The sequence below is a fragment of the Myotis daubentonii genome, chromosome 7 (assembly GCF_963259705.1).
Source record: "Myotis daubentonii chromosome 7, mMyoDau2.1, whole genome shotgun sequence".
Lineage (NCBI taxonomy): Eukaryota > Metazoa > Chordata > Mammalia > Chiroptera > Vespertilionidae > Myotis > Myotis daubentonii.
Window position 1 is genome coordinate 56,150,230 of NC_081846.1, and position 26,958 is coordinate 56,177,187.

A 26,958-nucleotide genomic window follows, 5' to 3' on the forward strand; every position below is an offset into this window, starting at 1 on the left:
AAAAATATAACTATATTTTACATGTATATGTATATAGATGATTACACATAATACAATAGTATATCATATATAATTCCCTGTGAGGAATTAAGAAACTGTTATTAAGTGTTTTATTACTGAGACTATTTTAACAAATTTATAGATATTCCAACCTGTGATCTCTGCCTGTTTGTCAACATCATCCTTGTCTTCTGTAGACCATTTCATCATTTGCTCTATCTCTTCTACCTGGCCCTGAGTATCTTCAGATTATTCCTTCATGATGTTGATGAAGTCTTACCAGGTTCTTAAGTAATTCTGTTGACTTCATTCCCAGTGGTGTGAAAATCCTTACAATAATTCACAATTCTTTACATGTTTTTCCAATACACATGGACCATACATGCAAGATTGGACCCATTGCTTATGGGCATATGCATATTGTTTGGCTTTTCTGCAATTAGCCTCACTACTTAAATCATTTCTGCTTCTCTGTCTTTCTTTTTTTTGCTGATGGCATCTTGTTGTCAAACAATAAATTAGAATGATACCTCTCCACAGTGGCGTACGTGTGTGTGTGTGTGTGTGTGTGTGTGTGTGTGTGTGTGTGTCTCTCTCTTCTGTATCTCCAGTTTAACTATTTCCTTTGGACTCTACAGATGTGTATTACATTGCCTACAAAACAGCTCCTGTACATATTTCTGAAGCAATGCTGGTAGCACTTTACCATTTGGGGATCCACATCTGTTTCTACTAGATTCAGATCCTCATGAGGGCAGGGCTCTCATTTTGGTTTCTGTAGCTTTCGTATCTGGCAAAGGATATATGCTTAATGGAATACAATCAGATCCTCAAAATCTAGATCTGCAATGCAAACTACTTTTTATATATAAGTGCTTTCTTTTTAAATTTATTTTTCAATTACAGTTGACATACAATATTATATTAGTGTCAGTTGTACAGCACAGTGATTAGTATTACAAAGTGATCACCCCAATAAGTCTAGTAGTCATCTGACACCATACATAGTTATTACAAAATTATTGGCTATATTTCCTATGTTTTACTTTACATCCCTGACTATATAACTGCTTTCTGACGAGAGGCTATAAAGTAGTGAAACAGCTGTTCTGAGAAGAGTCTGTTCTTACCTTAGAAGAAAGGGAATCGCACACACTAATGGGAAAGCAGAATTGAATTAACTGATCAGCCTTTGGGTTTCTCAGTAGTCTGAAGTGTTGTCTGTCAGCATCTCTTGCTTTGTGGGACAGATACCCTCCTAGATAGTCTGACTTAGATAATAAATTGGGTAATTTTGTCACTTGTTAAAATTATGTAATTGTTACAGAAAAAGAAGGCATTGCAAGCATCTTCTGGATTGGCTTAAATCAGCTGCACTCTTCTAGAGGCTGGGAATGGTCAGACCACAAGCCATTAAACTTTCTCAACTGGGACCCAGGTAACTACTCTCTCCTCTACCTTTTACATGGAGCCAAAGCCTCAAAAGAAAAAAAAAGAGCTTCCCACTCACTGAGGTCTTATAAAAATTTCAAATCTTGACAATTCTTATGATTACCTCTCAGAAGAAATTTTTTTCCTGAGCCCTTTTAAGCTTAGTCATTCTAGCCATTATGCCATTATATGGTAGTCAAGTGGATACCGTAACAGTCAAGTTGAACCACACCATGGGCAGGTAAGCATCTGTCTCTAACCTTAGAGCAACCCTCAATCTTTAAGTAAGAGCAGAATGAGCCCCATTTCATGGCCCAGGAGCCATTCTGTGTCCCTTAGCGGACTTGGCATGTCTATGACTGACCCACATGTATTTCATCTGCAGCTTCACTCTAACATGGAAGTATTCCCTCATTTTAAAACTCTTGGGGTCTCCCTTTGTAGCACCCAATTGCTGACAACATAATGGTTGTATTTTATTACACAAATAAATACCTTAAAGAAAAATTTATTGTAAATAAAACCCTAGTTAGCCAAAAGGTATTTCCCCCAAAAGAAGGTTTAGATATCTTTTTAAGAAATGAAAGTTAGGCTCCTGATAAATGTAAAACCTAACAGCTAACGCTTAACTTCAGCACAAAAGTATTCTGCATACATAAGAAAAATTAATTAATTACAATATAATACCAATAGGTCATTTTACTTGAATGAAATTTCATTATTATCATTTCAAGATCTTAAAGGCATTACAGAATCATAAGTTAGTATATTTATTATAGAGAGTAGCAGATTAAGAGCTACTTACTGACCACAGGATATGACATCAAAGTTGATTGGGGACAGAGGTTTGGTTTTTGGTTTTGGTTTGTAAATTAACTACAGTATATCAGAGTATTTCCCCCTGTATTCTGTATTTTAGGAGAAAGATATTTTTAAGCACAAGATTGTCCATTGATGCTTATACATTCCAACTTAATAGACGGTTTTAACTATTTTCTGAGTTTCCTTAAAAGCAGAAAATTAAAAATACAAATTACTTTTCCTAACCATCACCCTGGCTCCAGTCTTCTCCTTTTAACTGGAAATGTTATCATTTCAGATACCTTCAGTGCAACTGTGATAGGTGGGTCAAGCTGTGCGAGCATGGACGCCATGTCCGGTCTGTGGCAGAGGTTTTCCTGTGAAGCTCAGCTGCCTTACGTTTGCAAGAAATCATTGAACAGCACAGTGGAGATAACAGGTATCTTTCCCGCTTAAACAAATAGCTCTTAAAATTACAGTTTTTTGAAGTCAAGTAAATCCATTCCGGACACCCATTTCTGCTGTTCTTTTGTCTGGTACTGCCAATGCTGAAGGTATTGACTTTGATCCTGCAGCTAGATATTATCAACTGTATATGAATAAAGCTTTGATTCAATATCTCCCCATGAGAAGACAGGGGTATTCTAGATAAGAAGTACATTTGTGTTCACATGTGGCTCTTTTTCCTCTGGAGCAATGGTTCCCAAAGTGTGACCCCCAGACAGAGAGTATCAGCATCGCCTGTACTTGTTACAAATGCAGATTCTCGGGACCTACCTCAGATTTCCTGGATCAGAAACTCAGGGTGGGGCCCAGCTGTCTGTGTTCTGTGAGCGTCCTGGTGCTGCTGCTGCACACTCAGGCTTTACCTGTTATTACCTGCCTCTGTGGGAAGTCGAAAATGGATGACACCGAACACTCCCGGGCTTTCCCACCTCCCGCCTCACAATGCCCACCCCTCCTCTGTCTGTCCTTTGCCAGGCAGGTTCCTTAGGTCTTTGTATTGATAAATGGGGTAGATACCGAGAGGTGCAAAAGGACAAAATGTGTATAAGGAGGGTGTTTTCAGGGAATTTGGGGATAAGAGAGGCACAAAACAGCTGAATTTATTGAGGAGCAGAGAAGTTTGAGGAGTCTTTGGCAGAATGGAGAAGAGGAGTGCCCTTACTATCTTGCACAGTGCCCACTGTATTTGATTAAATCCTGAATAAGAAAAACTAATACTCAAAACTGGGAGGAAAATGGGAGATTTTTAAATGTTGTCCTTTGAGAGATGTTGGGGGAAGGGAATAAAGCATCGATTTTCATATCCACATACATGCATAAAGCTATCTTTTTAAGATTAAAAAATAAGTACATAGAATCAATAATATAGAGGCGTGTTTTAAAATGATAGGGAAAGATGAACATTTACCTTCCAAGTTGATTCATACCAAATTTAGTTTATACAACAAAAGGCATAATAGAAAAGACAGCACAAATTAAAATAAACCAGGGGGGCTAATGATAGATCAAATAACTCTCTTAAGTAGTAATTATTAACTAAATCATGTTTCCACATGATTGAAAAATATGCATTTATTGAAATAACTCTGCCAGCAGGAAAATAAAAAGAGCAGAACAAAATGAAATGCCTACTTATTATTTTAATCTTATCACAATATGAATTCATAGAGACAAAGACTGGAATAGGAAAATGATTGTTCATATGGGTGATTTTTTTCTCTCTGTTTCTTTATCATAATTATAAAATATAATATTAATGAATGCTGTTTCAGAACCTTACAATTAATTGTTATCTTGCAAGTGAGAAAAGCTAGCTGAACCTGAATTTTATCCTTTAATGAAAAACAAACTGTTGATATTTTTTAAATGCTGTGTTGTGTATAACAAGCATTCCAAACAATTCCTGACCAGTGAAGTCTGAGGAACCAAGCTACTTTCTAGTTCTGCTGAGAAGAGTAGAGTATTTTTTTGGTTTTGTGCCCCACTCTTTTTCTCTAATCTTTTTGACCATCATTTGGGTGAGTTTCCTCATGGTCAAAAAGAAAAATTGCTAATTCCATAGGGCTAGAAGTCGAGCAGAGGGGAGGAGAGAGGAGTCCAAAGATGCCCTCTGCCACCCATTCTCCCCCACCACTCCCCCCACCTCCGCCCCATTGATGCCCTTCCTTGGTGTGGAGTGTATGAATTTCTGACTCTGTTCCTTAAGTCCTTGCCCATCCTTTTGAACAAAGGAGGATTAATTTGAACAGTGAATATTAATGCACAGCCCCTGCTAAGCTGACCTCACCATCTCTCACCACCAAGACTGGAGGGGAACCGAACAAATCCCATGCCAAGGAAGAGATTTGTGGGCAACTGGCTGACCCCACACCTTCCTTCTGCCTACTAGGCCTAACAGCAATCCTTCTTGAAATAGTCTGAGCCCAGCCATGTAATATATTTGCATCGCACAAAGCCCATCATTATCTGAATCCCTACAATCACTCTGTTGATGCTATGTAGGCATTGGGCACATAGCATGTCACTGTACTCTCTGACATCACATTCCCCGGTTTTCCAGAAGCCTCAAGATTCAAGAAAGAAGAATTTGTAATGTTATTGATTCAAAATAGATGTGTCTTTACTGGAATATAAATAGCTGCTTTTCTCCCAGATATTTGGCCATATTCAGATACCCGCTGTGATGCAGACTGGCTGCCAAATAATGGATTTTGCTATCTGCTGGTGAATGAAAGTGATTCCTGGGATTCGGCACATGCGAAATGCAAAGACTTCAGTAGTGACCTTATCAGCATTCATTCTTTAGCAGACATGGAATTGGTAGTAACAAAACTCCATAATGGGGGTAAGTTTTTAAAAAGATCCTACTTGAGAGGTTTAAAACATTTTAAAGTATTCCTATTTTCAGACTCTTAGCCGGAATGGAAAGCTTACAATTAGATCCTTCTAGCTCAGCACTGTCCAATAGAATTTTTTGTGATGATGAAATCATTCTTTCTATAATCATGTTGTCTGGTATGGTAGCCACCAACCACCTGTGGCTTTTGAGATGCAGCGAGGGCAACTGACTGAATTTTTACTTTCATTTAATTTTAATTCATTTACAAGATTAAATAGCCACATTGGCAGCTAGTTGATTGGATAATGTCTCTCTTCTCGTAAGCTAAATTCTATTTAAGTTCTCCAAACACTTGAGTGATGAAAGACTGAAGAACAATAATATACTACACTGCCAGTATTATAACTTCCTAGGATTCACTAATAGTAGATACCTGTTCTGTTGTAAGCATGGAGTCAATTGTTTTACCAGGGTGGTGATGGACAATATTCTTATTCTAATTGGAATATCTATGAGTATATCTATATAATTTTATTATTCCCCATAAAGCAAGAATTATCTAACCCAGATATTAGGAACAGCCAGCCAACAGGTCATAGTACAGCTGTTCCACCTGTGTGCTCTACCTGGTGAGTGAGCTGAAAAGCCCAAATCACCCAGCCTGCCTAACTTATCAACATTTTAACAGGTCAATTAAGAATACCAAATGGATAGTTATCAGAGAGAGGGGGTGAGGGCAGTGGGTGAAAAGGGGAAGGGGAATATAGTCAGTGATACTGTGATAAATTTGCATGGTGACAGGTGATTTATTAGAATTAGTGGGGTGATCACAATATAAGGTATGAAAATGTCAAATCACTATATTGCGCACCTGAAACTATGTAAGATTGTATACCACCTATACTTAAAAATAAATAAAGAAGAATGCAATCTTTTGAATTAAAACTTTAAATGAAAAAATAATATCGTCAAGGTTCTTAAAACCCCACATCAGAATGTAAAAATCAGTAGCAATGTACACACTGAGGTATGTAATTGAGTAAAACCAAACAAGTAAAACATTTTTCTTTTAGATGCCAAAGAAGAAACATGGACAGGTCTTAAGAACATAAATACACCAGCTTTATTTCAGTGGTCAGATGGTACTGAAGTTACTCTAACATATTGGGATGAAAATGAACCAAGTGTTCCCTACAATAAAACTCCCAACTGTGTGTCCTACTTAGGAAAGGTAGGAAACCTCCTGGGTTTATTTATATGATAATAATAATATTTGGTGGGGATATTTGTGTTTAAGCTAGAAAATAAGATAAAAGATAAGAGCCTTGGAGAGTGTCTTTCTGGTAGCTATTGAAAAAGTAAATAAAACAATGACTAAGTAAGCAATTCACTTTCTGTCTGAGAGTATCTGCTCTGGTCTGAAACAGATGAAGAGGATCCCTTTAGAACTCAGATTCTAGTGCCATGTTGGTTCTAATAAGATGCTTTCTCTGAGGACCGTCGGTGTGATATTGAACATGTAGCCAGTTGAAAAATCTCATCTTCTGAATTCACATTCAGATTAAATTTCATATGAATCCTTCTTTAAGAAGTAAAAAAGCCCTGGGTAGTGTGGCTCAGTTGGTTGGAGTTTCGTCTTGTACACTGAAAGGTGGTGGATTTGACTTTTGGTCAGGGCACATACCCAGATTGCAGGTTCAACAGTCAGTAGGGGCAGATACAGGAAGCAACCAATCAGTGTTTCTCCTCTCTCTCTCTCTCTCTCTCTCTCTCTCTCTCTCTCTCTCTCTCCCCCTACCTACCTCTCTCTACAGTCAATATATTTAAATTTTTTTAAAGAAGTAAAAATATAATTTTGTCAAAATTTAAGTCTAACTTATTCAGAGAGCATTTTGCTCCTGTAGAATGCTTAAACATTTATTAAACACTAGAGGCCCGGTGCACGAGATTCGTGCACTGGGGGGTGGGGTTCCCTCATCCCAGCCTGCCCCTCAGTCCGGGAGCCCTTAGTGGATGTCCTACTGATGGCCACAGTCTGGCAGCAGAGGCTCGGAGCAGGTGTCGCATGTGTGTATGTGTGTCTGCTTGGGGCCTGCCCCCAGCTACACCATGGAGGCTTGGAGCAGGCACCCCTCTCTGTTGATCTCTCAGGCTCCTAGCCTCCACTGCATGTTGGACTCTCCCTTAAGCTGTGGCCAGGGTGGGGCTGCCCTTTCCTGCTGTGGTATCGCCATGGCGACCCAGGAGCAGGCGCACAGCAGGGATGGCTGCAGGCCGCCCTTTCCAACTCTGGGATCGCAGTGGCGACCCAGGGTCAGGCGCACAGGGGGGCTGGCTGCAGGCTGCCCTTTCCTGCTGTGGGATTGCCATAGCGACCCAGGGGCAGGTGCACACGGGGGCTTCTCCAGTCACTGATCCCGGGCACGGGGCTCCAGAAAGAGGCTTCTCTGATCACCTGCTGGGGGGCAGGCAAAGGCGGCCCCGGTTCTCTGCTCCAGGGCCGGGGGGGGGGGGCGTGCAGGGCAAAGGCAGCCCCCAGGGCCGCCTTTGCCCTGCCTCCCGGCTCTTGCCTGCTGCCTGGGTTTCCGATCACCATCCTTCCCCTTTCACCTCCCATCATTATGCCTACATATGCAAGTTAACCGCCATCTTTGTTGACGGTTAACCGCCATCTTTCTTGGCAGTTAATTTGCATATTGCCCTGATTAGCCAATGGGAAGCGTAGCAAAGGTATGGTCAATTACCCTTTTTGTCTTTTATTAGATATGATGCTGTATCTTGACAGAAAGAACATGTATATCTCTATATTTTATTTGTATCACTTTCTTGTAGACTGCTAATTATTTAGGAAGCTGATTGTGTCTCCCGACTTTCTAGAGATCCTAGTGGAAACAATCAGTGGTATGTGTATTTAGAAGTGTTTCAAGGGTAAAGATGTATTTAGAAAGTTGCCAAAGATTAACTTAGAAGGTTGTCACATTTGCTGTCCTATTTAAAAGGATATCTAAGATGTCTTTAGAAGAGTGTCAAAATGACCCCCATAGGCAAGAGTGAACTGATAGCATTCCTAGGCAGCATTCCAATGTCCAACTAGAAAACTCTGTTCTCAGAAACCTTATCAAAATTGACTAATTAAAATTTAATTTGAAGAAGCAGGATGGGTTAGTCAAGTAAGCAAAATAAATATTAAGTAGAGTATTTGAAAGAGAGAACTTTGAAGTTGAAGCTGAAGTAGAGTTTGGAAAAACTTTTGATCCTAGAATTCTTGGAGAGAAGCTATTCTAACCATCGGCATTTTACATATGAGGAAACAGACAGGAAGGTTAGTTGACATGCCCCAAAGTTTTTAGCCTGTGGACTCACGTTGGCCATGTCATATGGAAGGAGACTAGAAACACAGGCAGCTGTGGGCTGAGCTCTCTCTCTCCAACTTCTGTCCATTGATGGTTTTATTTTTGCTTGTATAAGAAAATTGAAACTCATCTCCCTTGTGACCTTGAGGTGATTCTGAAATAATGCAGGCTGGTTGGGTAGCATTTTCTAGGAGTATGTTCTCAGATGTCATCATTCATTTATATTCATTCTTGCCCTATCCCTCTCTTTCAAAACCCCCAACCCCCTACCCCCAAATTTTCATGAGAAGAAGCTATCGTGACTTAAGCTAAGTTAGAGTTCAAGTCTAAATATATGGCAAATAATATATCTTATGGGAACATTTTTTTCTATTTTTTAAAAGCTAGGTCAGTGGAAAGTCCAGTCATGTGAAGAGAAACTTAAATATGTATGTAAGAAGAAGGGAGAAAAAATGAGTGATGCAAGAACTGATAAGATGTGTCCTCCAGATGAGGTATGTAAAACTCCTGCATACATTTTTCTAAGCAGTATTACACCTTCTTGGTAAGGGATGGTAATTGAGACTTCAGCAAGTCAGACATGGGAAGTAGAAGAATTACTAGCTTCTGTTCATTTACATTAGAGCAAGGCAGAGCGCAAAGCAAATCAGTATTCTTACAGAAGAAAAAAAAAGTTCTAGGAAAAAGAGTTACCTATTCGTGAATTTCTATAAAAATGTATATAGTTACTATCCTCAATGCTGATATCTTTATTTCCCTTACTTATGTTCTTCCTGTTCAAAGACAAGGCAACTAACAACATTATATTCTTATGATGAGGTAGGCACTAAGGGCAGAGAAAACTAAGATATGCCTTCAGTTGACACAGGCCCACAGTCTTGTTGGGGTTATCTGAAATTCTACCCCACCATCCTCATGTGTATGAAGTAGGTTCCTATGTCCTTAGTTTCCCTAAGTTGTGAGATGTTAGCAAAACCTTGCTTGTCAGAAGGAGGCATCATCAAGTCTGGAAGACAGTGTGGCTGATGGTATTTCCTCTCTGAGTTAGGGCTGGAAGAGACATGGAGAAACCTGTTACAAGATTTACAAGGATGAGGTCCCTTTTGGAACCAACTGCAATCTGACTATAGCTAACAGGTACGACCACCAGTAAACATGTACTAGTGAACTTCTATCTCTGGGTTCCTTTGCTAACCAACCTTCTAAAAAAAAGGTACATCTTCAATTTTATATAGTAATTCAATCATTGTAAAAACACCTGATAATTTGACTCTTGTTTTGTAGATTTGAGCAAGAATTCCTGAATGATATGATTAAGAAGTATACTAAATCTCCAGAAAAATACTTCTGGACTGGCCTGAGAGATGTAGATTCAAGTGGAGAATATAGCTGGGCAAGTGTTGGTGGAGTGAAGCGATCTGTAACCTTTTCCAACTGGAATTTTCTTGAGCCAGGTGAGTGTCTTCGCCTTTAAAGTAATAGAATACAGTGACTTGTGAAATGCAGCATATCTCCCAAATATGTTCTATATGTTATTTGCTTATCTTTGAAATGTGAGGGTGATTATGATCTTCAAGGCTAGAATCTATTTATGGGACCATAAATAGAAGCCGTGACTATGTCTTCCTTATTAAGTCCTTGGAAATAATAACCCAATAAAAGAGTCTAGAAAACTCAGTTCTCAGAAACCACCCTCTAATGGCATAGGGCTAGAACCCTCCGTGTCAGTATTTTTATTTTATCTTTTTTCATGTAAGTCTCAAGCCAAATCTAGAAGCTTCAGTGTGAAGCACTTTCTGTTTTCATCTCTCTGCTTCTTAACTTCTTACTCCAAAATTGAATGTGTTTGCTTCTGTTATCCACAATGGGTGAGAATTAAGGAGGCAATATATTGTAAGTATTATTTATTCTTTTTTTAAATTATTATTTATTTTCTTTATTGATTAAGGTATTACATATGTGTCCTTATCCCCCCTTTGCCCCCCCTCACTCATGCCCTTACCCCCCTGGTGTCTGTGTCCATTGGTTAGGCTCATATGCATGCATACAAGTCCTTTGATGGATCTCTCCCCCTACCCCCGCCCTCCCCTACCTTCCCTCTGAAGTTTGATGGTCTGATTGATGCTTCTCTGTCTCTGTTTTTGTTCATCAGTTTATTTTGTTCATTATATTCCACAAATGAGTGAGCCACTGTGGAGAACAGTATGGAGTTTCCTCAAAAAACTAAAAATAGAACTCCCATTCAACCCAGTAATCCCACTTTTGGGAATATATCCCAAGAAACTAGAAACACCAGTCAGAAAGGATATATGCACCCCTATCTTCATAGCAGCACAATTTACCATAGCTAAGATTTGGAAACAGCCTAAGTGCCCATCAGCAAATGAGTGGATTAAAAAACTGTGGTACATCTACACAATGGAATACTACGCTACGGTAAAAAAGAAGTAACTACAATGTCTATTCTCTCAGTCCTGTAGCCAGAAGGCCTGACATTAAGCTTTTCTTTACCGTGATTACTCCCAGCTTCAGCAGCTTGGTTTATCATGGGCAAGCAAGGAGGCAGAACCAGAGGAAAATAGCACTTTCATCCTGATAACACAGCATTGTTTTTCCCGGGTCCTTGTTCCTCTTACTGTCCATGTGTAAGTGTGAGATGTGAGACCATAAGCTTCTCTGTTCAGTGGGAGTTGCCCCCATTACTTCCAGTGCATGCTCTTTTGTGCCCACTTCGAGCAGTGTGGTATAATGGACAAGGGAGCATGGCACTTGGCCAGACAAACCTGGCCACTCACTAACTATGATTGTGGGCAAGTCACTTATTCTTATCTGGAAAATGGATGTAATAATATAAACTATCTTTTAATGTTGTATGAATGAATAAAATTCAAGCTACCATAAAATAAATAGTAAACGCACATATACCTCCTCTACCTTTATTGTACCTGCCCTTTTTTGCATGTGAATCTTTAAGGGTTTTGTTTTGAGGTTTACTATGTTGTTTAAAGTGGTTCAAAGCTAATATACACTTAAGTTATGCTGAGCAGCATAATGGTTTAGGGCACAGCTCTGCACACAGGACTAGTTTCCAGTCCTGGGTCAATCACTTACTAACGTGAGACCTTGGACAGGTCACTCATCCTCACTCTACCTCAGAATCCACTCTACGCGTTGTTTTTTATGAGGATTCAATTCATTCAATCCTCTTGGAATAGTACTTGGCAAACATTAGCAAACACTTCTCTATATTACTATTGTCATTATCACATCATCATCATCATTATTATGAATGCCACATTTCTTTCCTATTCTCTCTACCCACCTTGGCTCAGATAAGAGTAAGGACACTGGGAAATGTTTGGACTTTAATTTTAAAATGTGATTTTTAATTAAACTTTCCCATTCAACCCCAGCTTCTCCAGGCGGGTGTGTGGCTATGACCACTGGAAAGTCCGTTGGGAAGTGGGAGGTAAAAGACTGCAAAAGCTTCAGAGCACTTTCAATCTGCAAGAAAAGCAGTGCACCTGCTGAGCCTGAAGAAGCAGCCCCCAAGCCTGAAGACCCCTGTCCCGAAGGCTGGCAAAATTTCCCCCCAAGTCTTTCTTGTTATAAGGTAATGCAACATTCTCACTCAATTCCTCAGTGAAGCTATTCATCTACAATCCAAGTCCATGTCCTTGTCAGGGAGGGGCATCAATGAATCTCTGGCATCAGACAGCTCTTCCCATGTTAACTTATGTCCTACCCCAAAGAGCAGGCCAGAGTCAGAACTGATTCTTCCCTGGGGTTCTTTTGTTCCCAGAAGCTGGGTGAGCCTCATGCCATGCTGAAACTTTGCTTATGATTCTCATGTCCCTCTAATTCTTGTTATCAGAAGAAGAGTTCTATCACATCTTATAATGTAAAAAACAAAAAAAATGGGGTCTGTATCAGTTAACTGTTTCCACAAAGAAATGATTACATACCACCCCAAAACTCAGAGCCTATGACAATAAACACTTAGTCTCATGTTGACTGATAGAGTTTGGGCTTGAATGGTCAGCTCTGATTTCAGCTGTGGGTCAGCTATGCTGGCCTCCAGGCTATGCTTTGGGATCTACTATGCTTCAATTTGCATCTCAGGCTGAGCGGGCAGCAGCTATCAGGGGCTTGTTCTTCTCACAGTCAATCACTGGAACCTGAGAGTCAAGTCGAACCATGAAAGCACATTTCAGGCTTCTGCTCACTTTACCTCCACTAATATCCCATTGATCACAGCAAGTCACCTGGTGGAGCCCCAAGTGAGTGTACAGAGAAGTGTACTTCACCCACCTGGAGGTCATGGCAAGAATATGTAATTATATCACAGGGAACTGAGGAGTCAGGACCAATAATTCAATCTACCATTGTGTCCTCTGCTCCTCCTCCTCTTCTTTTGCAGTGACTATGGTTCTTTTGGCATAGCATTAGTCGTCACAAACCAAGGAAATGGTCAGTGTTCCCACAGCAGTGCAGTGGGCCCTTTGATTCTTCTTCATCAGAAAATAGTTCTGTACTTCCTGTGCAGCTCTCCGTGTGATTATGTTCAGAATTATATTGTTAGCACATACATTCATATGTATCCTTTACAGCCTTATCTGCTGGTTCAACTGGTCTGTCCAGGTCCTAGGAAGGCAGGAGGACCTGGTAAATTATTGGAACAGCTCCCCAGCCTGGCTGAGGAAGGTCATCGCTTGGACACAGTGGCTGGCACCTGTGCTGGCCTTTAGTGACACAGTAGATGCGCATTTACCTACATCTTCATTACATCTATACGAATCCATTTCAGAGGCCCATACATTTGACTGTAATTGATTTTAAAATAATCGGTATTTTATGATGATACATTCTGTTTTGTTAAGCTGTTTCATATAGAAAGAATTGTAAGAAAGAGGAACTGGGAAGAAGCTGAGAGATTCTGCCAAGCACTTGGAGGACACCTTCCTAGCTTCCATCATGTGGATGAAATAAAGGAATTTCTTCACTATTTAATGGACCAGTTCAGGTAATTATTTTAGAACATTTTCTATGCTAAATTGGATGTCCTCTAGATATTCAGAATTAACTTGTTTTTTATTTTCTAAAAGGGTCGTTCAGTGCTTAGCAGTCATTGAATCAAGTATTTTTGTGTTTAAGATGCTATGAGGGATTCAAAGATGTGGGAGACAGAGGCCCCACCTTTTGCACAGAATAATCAGGTCTAACCGTGGGGACAAGAGAATTATAGTGGAAAATCTAGTGTATAGGTAAGGAGGGGCCCTGGGAATTCAGAAGAGGGAGAAAGTGTGTCTGGGAGGATTTCATAACTGTAAACATTTTTATGAAGAAGGATATTCTTGGAAAATAAGATAATATTTTGAAAGGTAAGATAGGAGAAGGAGCCAGGGAAAACAGAATGTAAGCAAAGGCACTGAGACCAGAGTGTACAGGGTGGAAAAAATCTACTGGTGATTAAACCATGAAAATGAAAAAGGAAACAGACACTTAAAATGAATCCTGAGTAGAGGATTATAAAACCCATTTCATGAAGAAATTTTTTAATTGATGAGAATACTACACATAATTCTGTGCTATTATACATGGGATTATTACATGAACAATTTCTAGGGAAATACAAATTATTGTACAATTAATTTGGTAAGTAGAAACCCAATAATCCAATAGCCATGGAAGATTGAAAAAGTTGACAAAGAATATCTTCCAAGAAACAAATGGGAACTATAGAGTTCTATATGTGAATTCCTTCCCATCTTACAAAAGAGGTCATTACCATGTATTTAAATAGTACAAGCAAGAACTTGCATTCTGTTACATAGAAACTGATGCAAGCATCCGTGGGTTTTTTCCACAAACTAGTCTGGGTCTGATATCAAAGCCTTCCAACAATAGCACAAAGAATTACAGACCAACCTCATAAATAGACTTTAAAAAGTAAACACCAACAGCTGATTTAATAACAAACACTTGGATAATGTTTACTATGCGCCAGATAATGTCCTAAGTGTTTTATCTATTCATTTAATTCTTACAACCTATGAGGCAGATATTATTACTATGCCCGTTATATCTAAATGAGAGACAGAAACACAGAGAAATAAAACTTGCCCAAGGTTATACAGCTAGTAAGGAAAGGATAATAGTTGAACCCATTAGAGCCCATATTCTTAATCCACTACCTTATAACACCTCAGAATAACTCACCTTGACAATGTAGGATTTCTTTAAAGAATATAAGGTTGAGTCTATATATAAAGGCATATATGATTTAGTCATTTTAATAGGTTCTGAAGGTGCATCTGGTAAAATTCACTGTTCCTGGGTTAATATATAAATATATCATATAGTTAATATTTAATTAATATAATTAACATATAAATTATAGTTAAATTAAGAATAGAATAGTCCTCCCCAGTGTGGCTCAGATGGTTGGATCATCGTCCCATGTACCAAAAGGTTGCCAGTTTGATTCCCGGTCAGGGCACATACCGATTCCATCCCCACTCAAGATGCATGCGAGGCAACTGATCAATGTTTCTCTCATACATCAGTGTTTCTGTCTCTCTCTCTTCCCCTCTCTCTTAAAAAAGAAAAAAGAATAGAATAGCTAAACCCATAGTTAAATTATACTTAATGGTTAAACATGAAATGCATTTCTGTGAAAGTCAGAAAAAGGTAAAGATTCCTATTATCATCACTATTGTTGACTTTTGTTTGGAATTATCCCCTGTGCATTAAGATTTTATTTTTTATATTTCTTTTTTAATTGAATTTATTGGGATGATATTGGTTAATAAAATTATATAGGTTTCAGGTACACAATTCTGTAATACACCATCTGTTTATTATATTGTGTGTTCACCACCCCAAGTCAAATCTCCTTCCATCACTATATATCCCCCCTTTACCTTCTTCTACCTCTCCCCACCTCCTGTGCATTAAGATTTTTTAAAAATATTATAACATGTAAATATTTATAATATACTAGAGGCCTGATGCACGAAGTTTGCACAAGGGTCTTGGCCTTTGCAGCCCCAGCTTCATCTGGAAGGTCGTCCAGAAGGTTGTTTGGCTGCCTGGTCTAATTAGCATATTACCCTTTTGTTATTATAGATTAAACGGTTGAAAAAGCAAATTACAAAAGAGTAAAAAATGTACTATTTACATTAAAAAGTAGACTGCAAAAATGCATCAAAAAGATAATTATTACCTCTGGGAAATAAGATTTTGAGTGATTTTCTAAATGTGTGAACATTTTCAACATTTTCTAGATGTGTATTAACATACTCACAGTGTGCTGGGAACCTGATATAAAATAAAATACCTATGTTTCATAAGTATTCATTTATCAAGCACCTGTTGTAGAATTTCAGGTATTCTAGAGCTTATTTTCTAGCATTAGAAATTAATATACAGTCCTGGCTGGTTAGCTTGGTTGGTTAGAGTGTCATCTCGATACCCCAAAGTGTGGGTTCAATTCCTGGTCAGGGCACATGCAAAAATCAACCAATGAATACATAAATAAATGGAACAACAAATCGAAGTTTTTCTCTCATCTCTCTCTCTCTCTCTCTCTCTCTCTCTCTCTCTCTCTCTCTCTCTCATCAAGAAAAATTAAAATTAAAAAAGAAATAAAGCCTGGCCGGCATGGCATAGCTCAGTGATTGAGTGTTGACCTATGAATCAGGAGAGCACAGTTCAATTCCCAGTCAGGGCACAAGCTTGGGTTGCAGGCTTGATCCCCAGTAGGGGGTGTGCAGGAGGCAGCAGATCCATGATTCTCTCTCTTTATTGATGTTTCTATCTCTCTCCCTCTCCCCTCCCCTCTGAAATCAATAAAAATATATCTTTAAAAATAAATTAATATACAACATTTCATTGCAAAGCATGAAATATATCTTTAAAAATAAATTAATATGCAACATTTCATTGCTCATTTGGATAGACTAACTCTTAGGTTCCTTATGAGGTGAGTATTTCTTAGCTACTCCCCTCAATCTTGAGGGGTAGATTATAATGAATGCAAAACTCAGACCAAATCTTTCCACACAAACAGACATTTGTTATTCAATATTCACTGAAGCAGGCACAAAATGTTTCATACAACCTGACTGGTAAGCTTGACAACATCCCAGCAGTCTATCTTTTTAGGTGTTTCCACCACCATCTTGAGGGGCAGGTTTATTTGGGGTAGATGTGACAACGTTCCAGAGGTGGGACTCTGTTCCCATTATTGTCAGAGTCATGCAGTCCCAATCACCTGACCCAGCGACAGGACCTGCAACCATTTGGAGCCCAAGCCCCAGGTCCATTTCCAATGGTGTAGGGACTACCATCCTCACCAGATTCTAATACGCCTCCCTAAAGGGTGAGAGCCTCTAAATATTTTAGTCATTCCTCATTTCTTGCATAAGTTCAGTTTCACCAATGAGTCTATTTCTGATATGTGGATTGACAACAAGCTTCTAATTTCACTGCTATAAACCCATTTCTGACATTCACTCTGCTAATTACCAAAGCCTCAAGTGTGGCTTCGAATGACAGATGTCCTTGAGGTGACTGCCTGTGGAACATGGCCGTTCCGTGCCCTGCTGGTCCTCCCTGAAGTAAGGGTTTCATCAGGGTAACTTACGGGCCCCCGGATCTCAAGCTTCACACACACATATCATGCTGTCTAGGCTATAGTGTTTTTAAGTAAAATACTGGCATAAATCAGATTTTGAATAACACCAAGCAAGAGGTTATGAACCTTTAACTGGAACAGGGCACCATGGGTAAGTACTAAGCAACGAAGTGGTAGATATTTGTGAGAATCAGTTCATGGGAAATAGAATATCATATGTGACATAAGTGATCCCTAAGGGCTTCTATATGCAAAATAGATTACATTAAAAATCAAAACTAAAGTCTGAGTGATAAGTAAGAAATCATTCTTGATTTGTTTCTAATCACACTTGCTGAGGCTCCCACAACCCCAATTTAAAGAGTGATGCGAGTTTATTATGTAAAATTTGTGAAATAGAAAAATAATAATGAAGAAAATAAAAATCACCTCAAATCCTAGCTCCAAGTTATAAACAGTTAACATTTAGTGCAGCCGTGGGCAAACTACGGCCCGCGGGCCAGATCAGGCCCGTTTGAAATGAATAAAACTAAAAAAAAAAAGACCGTACCCTTTTATGTAATGATGTTTACTTTGAATTTATATTAGTTCACACAAACACTCCATCCATGCTTTTGTTCCGGCCCTCCGGTCCAGTTGAAGAACCCATTGTGGCCCTCGAGTCAAAAAGTTTGCCCACCCCTGATTTAGTGTAACACAGAATGTACAATGGTGTTTTTTTTTCTGATCATAAAAGTAATGCACATTGAATTTAAAACACAGAAAAGCACCAAGAAAAACAACCACAATCCTTTCACTCTTAAGGACTATATGGTATTACAGTCTTACCCCAGCAGCTAACACAATGCCATATTAAGCAGACCGTTGTCTGCTTACGCACTCTATTAATAAAGAGATCATTTGCCCATGCTATATTTAGAAAGACAGCATATTCTAAAAGCAATATTGTGACCATGGGAAGGAAGGAAGCAAGCCTATTTATATCAGAAGAATGATTCTAAAGCTTAACCCTAGAACACCTTGGCTTTTTATGGCAGGAATTGACCTTTCTCAGTAAGATGTCCATTGCCCAAATTGTGTATTGCATGCCAAAGAGTTAAGTCAGATTACTGCTGTACGTCTCACAATCTACATTCCACATCTCTATTTGTATTTCAATGAAAAGGACTCATGGTGTACCAGTCTTAAAGGCTCTAAGATCTTTGCAACTCTTAATGGCAGCCCACCAGGGAAAGCCATTGTAGAGCAAAAAATAGCCATAGGATTAGAGAAGAAAAGCATTGTTTGCCATGCCACTGCTGCTGTATGCACTACCTGTGATGCGGCATGAATGGATTTAGATATAAATCTAGGGTTTTGCAGACTAAGCGCCCTCATCAAATAGTATTTATTGGAAGTTATGGCTGAGATACTGTTTTCCTCAGAAACCAGATGCAGCAGGAAATTTGGCTGAGAGTGGGAATTTTCACACAAATACACATGTTAACCTTTCATGTAATGCCTTCTTACCCTAATAGTCTTAAACAGTATACTTAATGCTTGGATTAGAAGAAATTTATAAATAGAGATAAAATTTCAGGAGATTTGAGTCCCTAATTATGGTCAATTTTTTTCTCAAATTTTCTAAAATCCACAGTAGAGGTATGCAATGATTAATGTAATTTCCAATTTCTTCTCTTTATCTGCCTACAGATAAATCAGGTCAAACCAGAAATAAGCTGTAATTGAGGAAATATTTTCTGCCTCTTCTCACACAGGAAAAACCCCCACACACAAATAGCTGCTATTTTCTATATTTATAACACAGAGATGTATCTCTTAAAATGGAAGCTGAAAACTCTAAATGTCTGGGTTGAAATGAAGTTCAAACTCAGGAAGTAGTAAAAATTAGGAATTTGGGGCAGTAGGGCAAACTCAGCTCTCTAGGAAACTGTTCTCGAGATGCAGCTGTGGAGGCAGAAATGGGCCTGAAGGTAGAGGTTCTAAGTGGGAAAAAGTGAAGCCAAGAGAAAACGGGGTAGACATGTTGCAGACACATCGCTAAAGAATCTTGGGCAAATAATATTTTACTATCTTTATGTTCGTACTGTTGATTGTGTAAAGAAGAGAAACTACCTAGTGATTATTTTAGGGCAACACAAAATTCTGCACAACTTCTCCAAAACTTAACCTCCTCTTTATTTCGGCCATCTAATTTTAATTATATCTGTGTATGGCAATTGCCTCAACCCTGTGGTTTAGGTATTCAACAATCGGGAAGTATGATAAATTTGCAAGCCTGTAAGAAAGCTCTGATTAGTGCAGATACAAACTGTAAATTCCTCTTACAGCTGCTAAGTTCAAAGCGGACTTAATTGTCTCCACGGAATTTTTTAAAGTCTGCAAATTGGTGATCTTTCTCTATGAAACAATACAACAGTCAAAACTGAAAGGGGGCAGTCCTTTCCCACTGCAGGAAACTGAAAGGTTGAAGTTGAAAAGATGAATAGGTGCTTATTGATAAGAAAATACAAGGGCTGTTGAGTAAAGTCATAAAGAAAAGCAATTATTTTATTTAAAGATAAGGAATTAAATTAAAACTAAGTTTGCTCTAGCCTTTGATTTACTAGCAAATGTTTTAAATGCAGACTTTCATTTTCCAGTGGTCTTGTAGCTGTACCTTCCATATATCCTATATGTTCTACTGAGCTTGAGAGTAAGGATTAATTTTAGATTTTGATCCTACCCCTTCTCTAATATGTGTTATATTTATAAACATAAAATATTTCTATGTATATATGTATTGTTATGCAATATAATATGCATTCATATGTACTGATCATACATACATGTGCAATCAGAAAGTTGTATGGAAAGAAACAAGCATCACACACACACACAAATTACATGGTAAATAGCCTACTTGTTAAGGCCTAGAGAGTGTAATACATTTTACAGAATATTTTCAAGTTGGGTTAGAGGAGGAGAAAGTTTTTTTATGGTATGTCCCTGCCTCTATGTGCTGTTTATATTCTTCCTTGGACCACCTTTCTCTTCTCAGCCAATCTGAATACTGGCAGATGGTAAACACTCAGAAGACTGTTTTTGTCCTCCCATCCTCACAGATTATTTTCCGACTTCCTGCAGTCGACCATGGACCTTTCCTCTCACTGAACTTTTGTAGTGTTAAAAATGTGTGCAAATGTCATATCATTTGATGTCTTTCAAACATAGTCTTATATTCTCTTTGTTCACATATATCTTGTCTCCCTGACTAGTTTATATGCCATTTGAGAATAGATATTAGGTCTTGTCCTTCTCTGTATCACCATTGCATGTAGCTCAGTAACTTGTACATAAAAGTATAATAGTTATGAGTGTTAAATATAATCACTTCAGTGATTGCTTGATTATATTGCTCTGCTATAGCCCATGGAGTTTGGCATTTAGAAAATACTTCTTTACTTTAAATTTTATGGGCAATGGGAATTAAATAATTGTTTAAAAATCTTGTTTAATAAAAATTTAGCCAAATGGTTTGTTTTGCATTTTAAAGAGACGGTATTTGATACCACATGATCTCACTCATTTGTGGATTATAGAGAACAACATAGACTGATGAAAAGGGACAGATCCAAAGACTGAGAAACAGCGATCAGGCTATCAATCCCCAGAAGGAAAGTAGGGGAGGGCGGGGGTAAGGGGAGGAGATCAACCGAAGGACTTGTATACATGTATATAAGCCAAACCAATGGACATGGACAACAGGGGGATGGGATCGTGAGTGTGTGGGGCAGGGGGGGGGGAGGTTGGGGTTAATGGGGGGGATGAGAACACATTTGTAATACCTTAACTAATAATAATAAAAATATATATAAAATATATATATTAAAAATAAATAAATAAAGAGACGGTATTTGACAGTGCTATAGACAGATGTTTAAAGAAATGCCATTGTCATATTTAACTGTATCTGATGACATTGCTAATATTGAAGCTCTGCAGTAAAAGTTTTAGAATAATCATATACTTTTTTCTTAAGTTCAAAGTGGAATAGTTTTTGCCTTTCATGCAAAGGAAATAACTTAAAATTTAGTTTTAAAAAACTATGGTACTTTTTCACAGCTACCCTATATGTAGGGATTGGTTTCATTTCAGAAGACTTCTTTATATAGCTTAAAAATGTGCTTTTCAGCTAGTGACAGGTCTTCTGGAAAAACTTACTCTTCCTAAGCATTTTAGACATGTGAATGCTAAATATTTTTGCCAAAGGCCATGCTCAATTTTTTTTTTTAACACTTCCTTTTTACATAGTGGCGAGCGATGGCTGTGGATAGGTTTGAATAAAAGGAGCCCTGATTTACAAGGATCTTGGCAATGGAGTGATCGTACACCAGTAAGTTTAAACTTCCTTGTTTGGGGTAATATTGAAATAGTATTTGTTTCAATAATAAGTAAGCTGATTATTAAATAATACATCCACATACCATATAACCATTAAATTAATTTTGTAGATGTATCTTTACTGAAGTGGAAATAGATTCATAAATATGAAGTATGGATAAAACATGCTAATCACCTCATTTTTATTTAAAAAATAAACATGTTTAGGCTTTCTCTATATAATCCAAATATATAAAAATATAGTTATATAGATATTGTGTTCATCTTATACAATTAATTTTTCTTTGTAATTGTTTTCTTTTTCATAGTGGGAAGCTTTTCCTTTTATTGTTTAAAAATATAGGAGTTATGTAAGAAAGAAAAGCCCTGCCCTGACCAGCATGGCTCAGTGGTTAGAGAGTCTGTCCATGCACCGGAGTCGTGGGTTTGATTCCTGGTCAAGGGCACTGTTACCTAGGATGTAGGTTGTATCCTTGGCCCCAGTCGGGACATGTATGGGAGGCAACCAATCGATGTGTCTCTCTCACATATATATTTCACTCCCACCCCCTTCCCCCTCCATCCCTCCCTTCCACTCTCTCTAAAAGTTAATGGAAATATCCTCAGGTGAGGATTAACCAAAAAAAAGAAGAAAGCACCTTAATTGAGGAAAATAATTTGTTTGGAGGAACCCTAAAAACTCCTTAAATGTTATATCAATATTTACATTATCCTAAAGAGAAGTTTTAGGTAACACTTATAAGAGCAGATAATTCTCAAATATTAAATATTCACTCCACATCACTGTTGTATAATCTTTCAAAATGTGAAATTTCTTGGCTTTCATTTTCAAATTGGAGCATATCTGAGAATAGTTCATCAAACAACTAGCATTTTAACACATGCAACAACAACAAAAAGTATTTTGCCAGCCCCTGATTCTGTGACTCCAATTGTGAAATTAATGCACCATTAACCACCTCTTTCAAAACTGTCATCTTCCTTTGTTTGGAAACTGATGACATTATGACATTTTCTAAATCCTCTCATGATTTAGCATCCTCAGACAGAAAGGGAAATGAAAAAGTTTTCCTTCCATGGCCTAGGACCACGCTTGAATTATTAAAGCTGCCTAAATTACATCTAAATTGCAAATATTTATGCATCAGTCTTAAATTCTCAAGCCTCTCTGTCTTTGAAGGTGTCTACTTTTATCATGGAAAATGAGTTCCAGCAGGATTACGATGTCAGAGACTGTGCTGCTGTCAAGGTCAGTACAACGATGGGAAATCTGCATGTTTTAACAGTAAATCCGGCATCCTGTGCAGTCCGGCGCAGATCCATGGGGCGCCTTTTGTGTGTGGTATTAGGTGTGATGGGAGGTAAGAAGTATATGCATGGCCCAGCCCTTAAGAAACCTAACTTATACTTAATTTGAGAAGATAAAATTCATGTTCAGGAAAGACAGCTCTTATTTCTATGCAGTAATAAGCCTAAGTGAGTGGGCTAAAGAAGGGCTAATGAAACTCAGAGAAGAAACGATTCCTGTAGCCTATTTCCAGAAAGAGGTAGGACATGAATGAGGCCTTCAAGGAGGGATAGAATTTGGTCAGGTAGGATAGGTTAAAGCTCTCTAATGGGGAAATTGTATGAAGAAGTGTCATAAAATTAAGTAGGAGTGGAAGGGAGACGGTAAGGCAGTGAGAGAGACAGAATACAGATTAAGAAGTCTTAATTGGTGTTGTTTGGAAAACAAAGTTGGGAAAAAGATTGCTGCCTGGTTAAGGAGTTTGTGCATTTTTTTTGGTAGGCAACAGAGTATTTTTCAAAGTTTTTGACATGAACTAAAGAGGGTGTGAGAAGATTCATCTTGAGACAGATTTCAAGATGCAACAGATAGGGCCAAAGGACATAAAAAACGAGTTATGCATCTTTCTTTGAATTGATAAATGAATTGATTGATTTATCCATTTCGTAAGTAATATGCCCAAGAAGTCTGAGACACTTTGGAGATACAGTAATGACAAAGTATAGCACAGTCATTGTCTCCACAGAACTTACAGTCTAGTTGGAGATAAACACAAGTAAACAAGTAATTACAAGGCTTATGGCGGGCAAAGTATAAGTTTTATGGGAGAATGAAGATGGTGGTAGTGATGAAGCTGTTAATACTTGTTGACTCACGAGCCAGGCACAGTATTAGGCATGTCACATATATTACTTCACTTACTACTTAAGCAACCTTGTGAGATAGGTGCTATTATTGTATTCATCTTATGAGGAAGAAGTTTTAACTCTGTAACTTACGTGGTTACAGAACTAAAATTTAAACCCACGTGGCTGAGTCCGCTATGCTATGTCCATTATGACTAGGCATTTATGGAAACAGTCAGAAGGGGTACTGGTTTACAGAGAACATAGTACATTTTAGTTTAGATATTTTGAATCCAACCTAGCAGTAAGAAATATAGTGAGTAGAAACCAAGATACTAGAATTGGAGGGAAAATGTATATAAAATGAAGTATCAAAGGGCTAATAAGTAGATTTGGGGGAATTGCCAACACATAAAATGTAAGAAGATGAGGGAAAAAGAGACATCTAGCTAATATCTTAGCTATGTAAGCCCAAAAATAGCTTCAAGAAGGTAATTGACCAGAAATGTTACAGGAAGGTTGAGATGAAGAACTGAGAAGGCCATTGAAAAGCACTATTTTTCAAGTAGCTGTTCTAGTAATAAACTGTATAGTATCAGACCATTTTTATAGATTCCCAACTCAACACATGAATAAGTGAAAACTTCAGAGAAGCTTGTGAAGTTTCTAGAACACTGATGCAATAGACTATCTTCTGTTCAAAGTCCCATGTGTGAAAAGATTGAAAATCTACCAAAAAAATAAATAAAAGAGCCACTGATGCTGCCTGCATCAGGGATAAAGCCAGCCAGCACAGTGTTCTAGAAGGAGAATCTTACCTCACCTGCCGCTGTACCCACATTGGCCTTACAAAAAAACAGTCCAAAAAATGATGGATACTCCACCCAGGTCGTGCCCTCCCCTTTCCTTTGTCCCCTGCTTGCCAGCTGGAGTTGGAGAGTGCCATCTTGGACCACGTGGAGAAGGACAACATCCTAGGAATGCAGAGCAACACCAGAGAAGGAGCCTGGGCGCCGGATGCCGGCTCCTTTTATGTCACTTTTCAGAGATCTATTTAATACAGCCGAGTGTTCGGAAACCACCGAACCAAATATTCTTTTCTAGCGTGGCCCATCCCAAATTTAATGGTACAAGATTCTACAATTTCATATCAACAACAACAACAACAAAAAACCCCAATAATTTATATATTGGACATAAACATGATCATATACCCCTTTATCAGCCTCTTGCCTAGGCTTTTACTGTTTAAACACTACCTTCATTCATGTGTTTATTCATTAAAAAAATACCTTGGTGCTAGAGCTAAAATAGAGTTAAAAACAGTTTAGTATTTTATAAGGGTTGCATCAACTTCAAAATAATGTGCGATCCTCTTTCAGGTCATGCAGAGGCTATGGCGAAGAGGCTGGCATTTCCATAATGACAGAGAATATATTTATTTAAGGCCTTTTGCTTGTGATACAAAACTGGAATGGGTGTGTCAGATTCCAAAAGGTAAGTGGTAGTTATTCCTTTTCACTGTCTTTTCATGGGGACATTGTAAGAGAGCATCTTAGTCTATAATTATAATTTTTTAAAAACCTTTGAAGATGGAATTAATATATTGAGCTCCATCCTGCCTTATAATATCCCTCCTGGAAGGCTGGGTTATTGAAATTTGATGGTACCTTCCTCTTTTATCACAAAAGAATTTGTATAGAAGATAAAATTTAAAGCTAATTTAGGGTGATTAGATCTTGGAACGAAAGATTATTTTAAATAAAAGAAGCAGTGTGGCAGAGGGAATAATTTGTTTTTTTTTTTATTATCCTCACCTGAGGATATTTTTTTCTATTGATTTTAGAGAGTAGAAAGGAGGGAGGGAAGGGGAGAGAGGGAGGAGGAAGAGAGAGAAACATCAATGTGAGAGAGAGACATCTATTAGTTGCCTCCCACACATGCCCCAACCAGGGCCAGGGATGAACCTGAAACCCAGGTACATGCTCTTGACCTGAATCGAACCGACGACCCTTCAGCGTGTGGGGCCCATGCTCTAACCACTGAGCTATGCCGGCCAAGGTGGGATCATTTTTATTTTGATTCAAAATGAAGATAAGTGTGAGAAGAATGAAGTATATGAATCAGGAAATCAAATTCCAGCATTTCCCTGAAATTTTTAGAGATTATTTTCAATGAACTCAAAAGCTGCTAATAGTTTATGTAATTCAAATTCAGGAAATAGCTTGACTAGTAGAACCTTTGGTGACAAAAGGAAGAGAAAGGAGAATAAGTAGGTGTCCTTTTACTTAGCTTTTTACTAAGAAAATGACCAGGACTAAAAAGGAAAATCTTAAGATTTTAACTCCCAAATTATTTTAAGTAGATACTAAATATATGAAATTGTTAGTGGTAAAAGTACAGAAAGTTCCAGAATGAATTTCTGAATTGAATCTAAACAGATTATTGAAACCTAAGGTATATCCTCCTACAAGTTCTCAAATAACCCAAAGATTGCATCATGGGACCCCCCCCCCCCCCAAGGGATGGCGAACCTATGACAAGTGTGTCAGAGGTGACACGCGAACTCATTTTTTTGGTTGATTTTTCTTTGTTAAATGGCATTTAAATATATAAAATAAATGTCAAAAATATAAATCTTTGTTTTACTCTGGTTGCAAATATCAAAAAATTTCTATATGTGATACAGCACCAGAGTTAAGTTAGGGTTTTTCAAAATCCTGACACGCCGAGCTCAAAAGCTGCTAGACCACCTACAAGAAGATTGTTCTTTTTCCTTAAAAAAAAGACCATCATAACGCCTTTAAAAGAACTTCAGACATGACTTTTGATACAGTAACTTTCAAGTCTCTTTCACAAAGGCAAACTGGCTGCTCATTAATAAAAGGGGGAGTGTGTGTGTGTGTGTGTGTGTGTGTGTGTGTGTACCTGCACGCGCGCTGCTGGTTTTTTTTTTTAATGAGACATTATACCTGATTTACTCCTGAATATTGATTAAACCTGAAAGACAAACAAAGAAAAACCAGTTTGGATACCCTTGAAGAAGTGGAAGAGTAACTGATATGTATAATTAATTTGGATAATGTCTCTTGTTTGAAGCATTGGTGGGAGGCGGCCACAGAGAGCCATTACTCCCTCCAGTGTGCCCTCACTGCTCGCCGCAACCCAGCCTCCTATTTGGGTGATGGCGCAAACCCAAGAGTTTACACCTTAGAAATGACAAATCAGTAACCACAGGAAAAATTTACAAAAGCACGTGGTTTTTAATTTTTTTTTTACTGTATATTTCTTTATTTTAAACAAGAAAGGAATTAACTAACTTAGCAAACATACATCAATTAGCCAAATGAATAAGTCTTCTAAATAATCCCCCC

At 38.2% G+C, this 26,958-nt stretch overlaps 1 protein-coding gene across 5 annotated transcripts in view; it reads left to right on the forward strand.

Moving 5' to 3' along the window:
- LOC132238610 (lymphocyte antigen 75-like) overlaps positions 1–26,958 on the forward strand; it is a 129,496-nt gene that overhangs the window by 23,223 nt on the left and 79,315 nt on the right. For all 5 annotated transcript variants that reach the window (XM_059704333.1, XM_059704329.1, XM_059704331.1 and 2 more), the window contains 12 exons: positions 1,328–1,438; positions 2,531–2,671; positions 4,892–5,083; positions 6,151–6,308; positions 8,814–8,924; positions 9,479–9,567; positions 9,715–9,884; positions 11,844–12,043; positions 13,311–13,453; positions 21,362–21,443; positions 22,632–22,700; positions 24,967–25,081. In XM_059704333.1, coding sequence (XP_059560316.1) covers positions 1,328–1,438; positions 2,531–2,671; positions 4,892–5,083; positions 6,151–6,308; positions 8,814–8,924; positions 9,479–9,567; positions 9,715–9,884; positions 11,844–12,043; positions 13,311–13,453; positions 21,362–21,443; positions 22,632–22,700; positions 24,967–25,081 — 1,581 coding nt within the window. The remainder of the gene's footprint in view (positions 1–1,327; positions 1,439–2,530; positions 2,672–4,891; positions 5,084–6,150; positions 6,309–8,813; positions 8,925–9,478; positions 9,568–9,714; positions 9,885–11,843; positions 12,044–13,310; positions 13,454–21,361; positions 21,444–22,631; positions 22,701–24,966; positions 25,082–26,958) is intronic.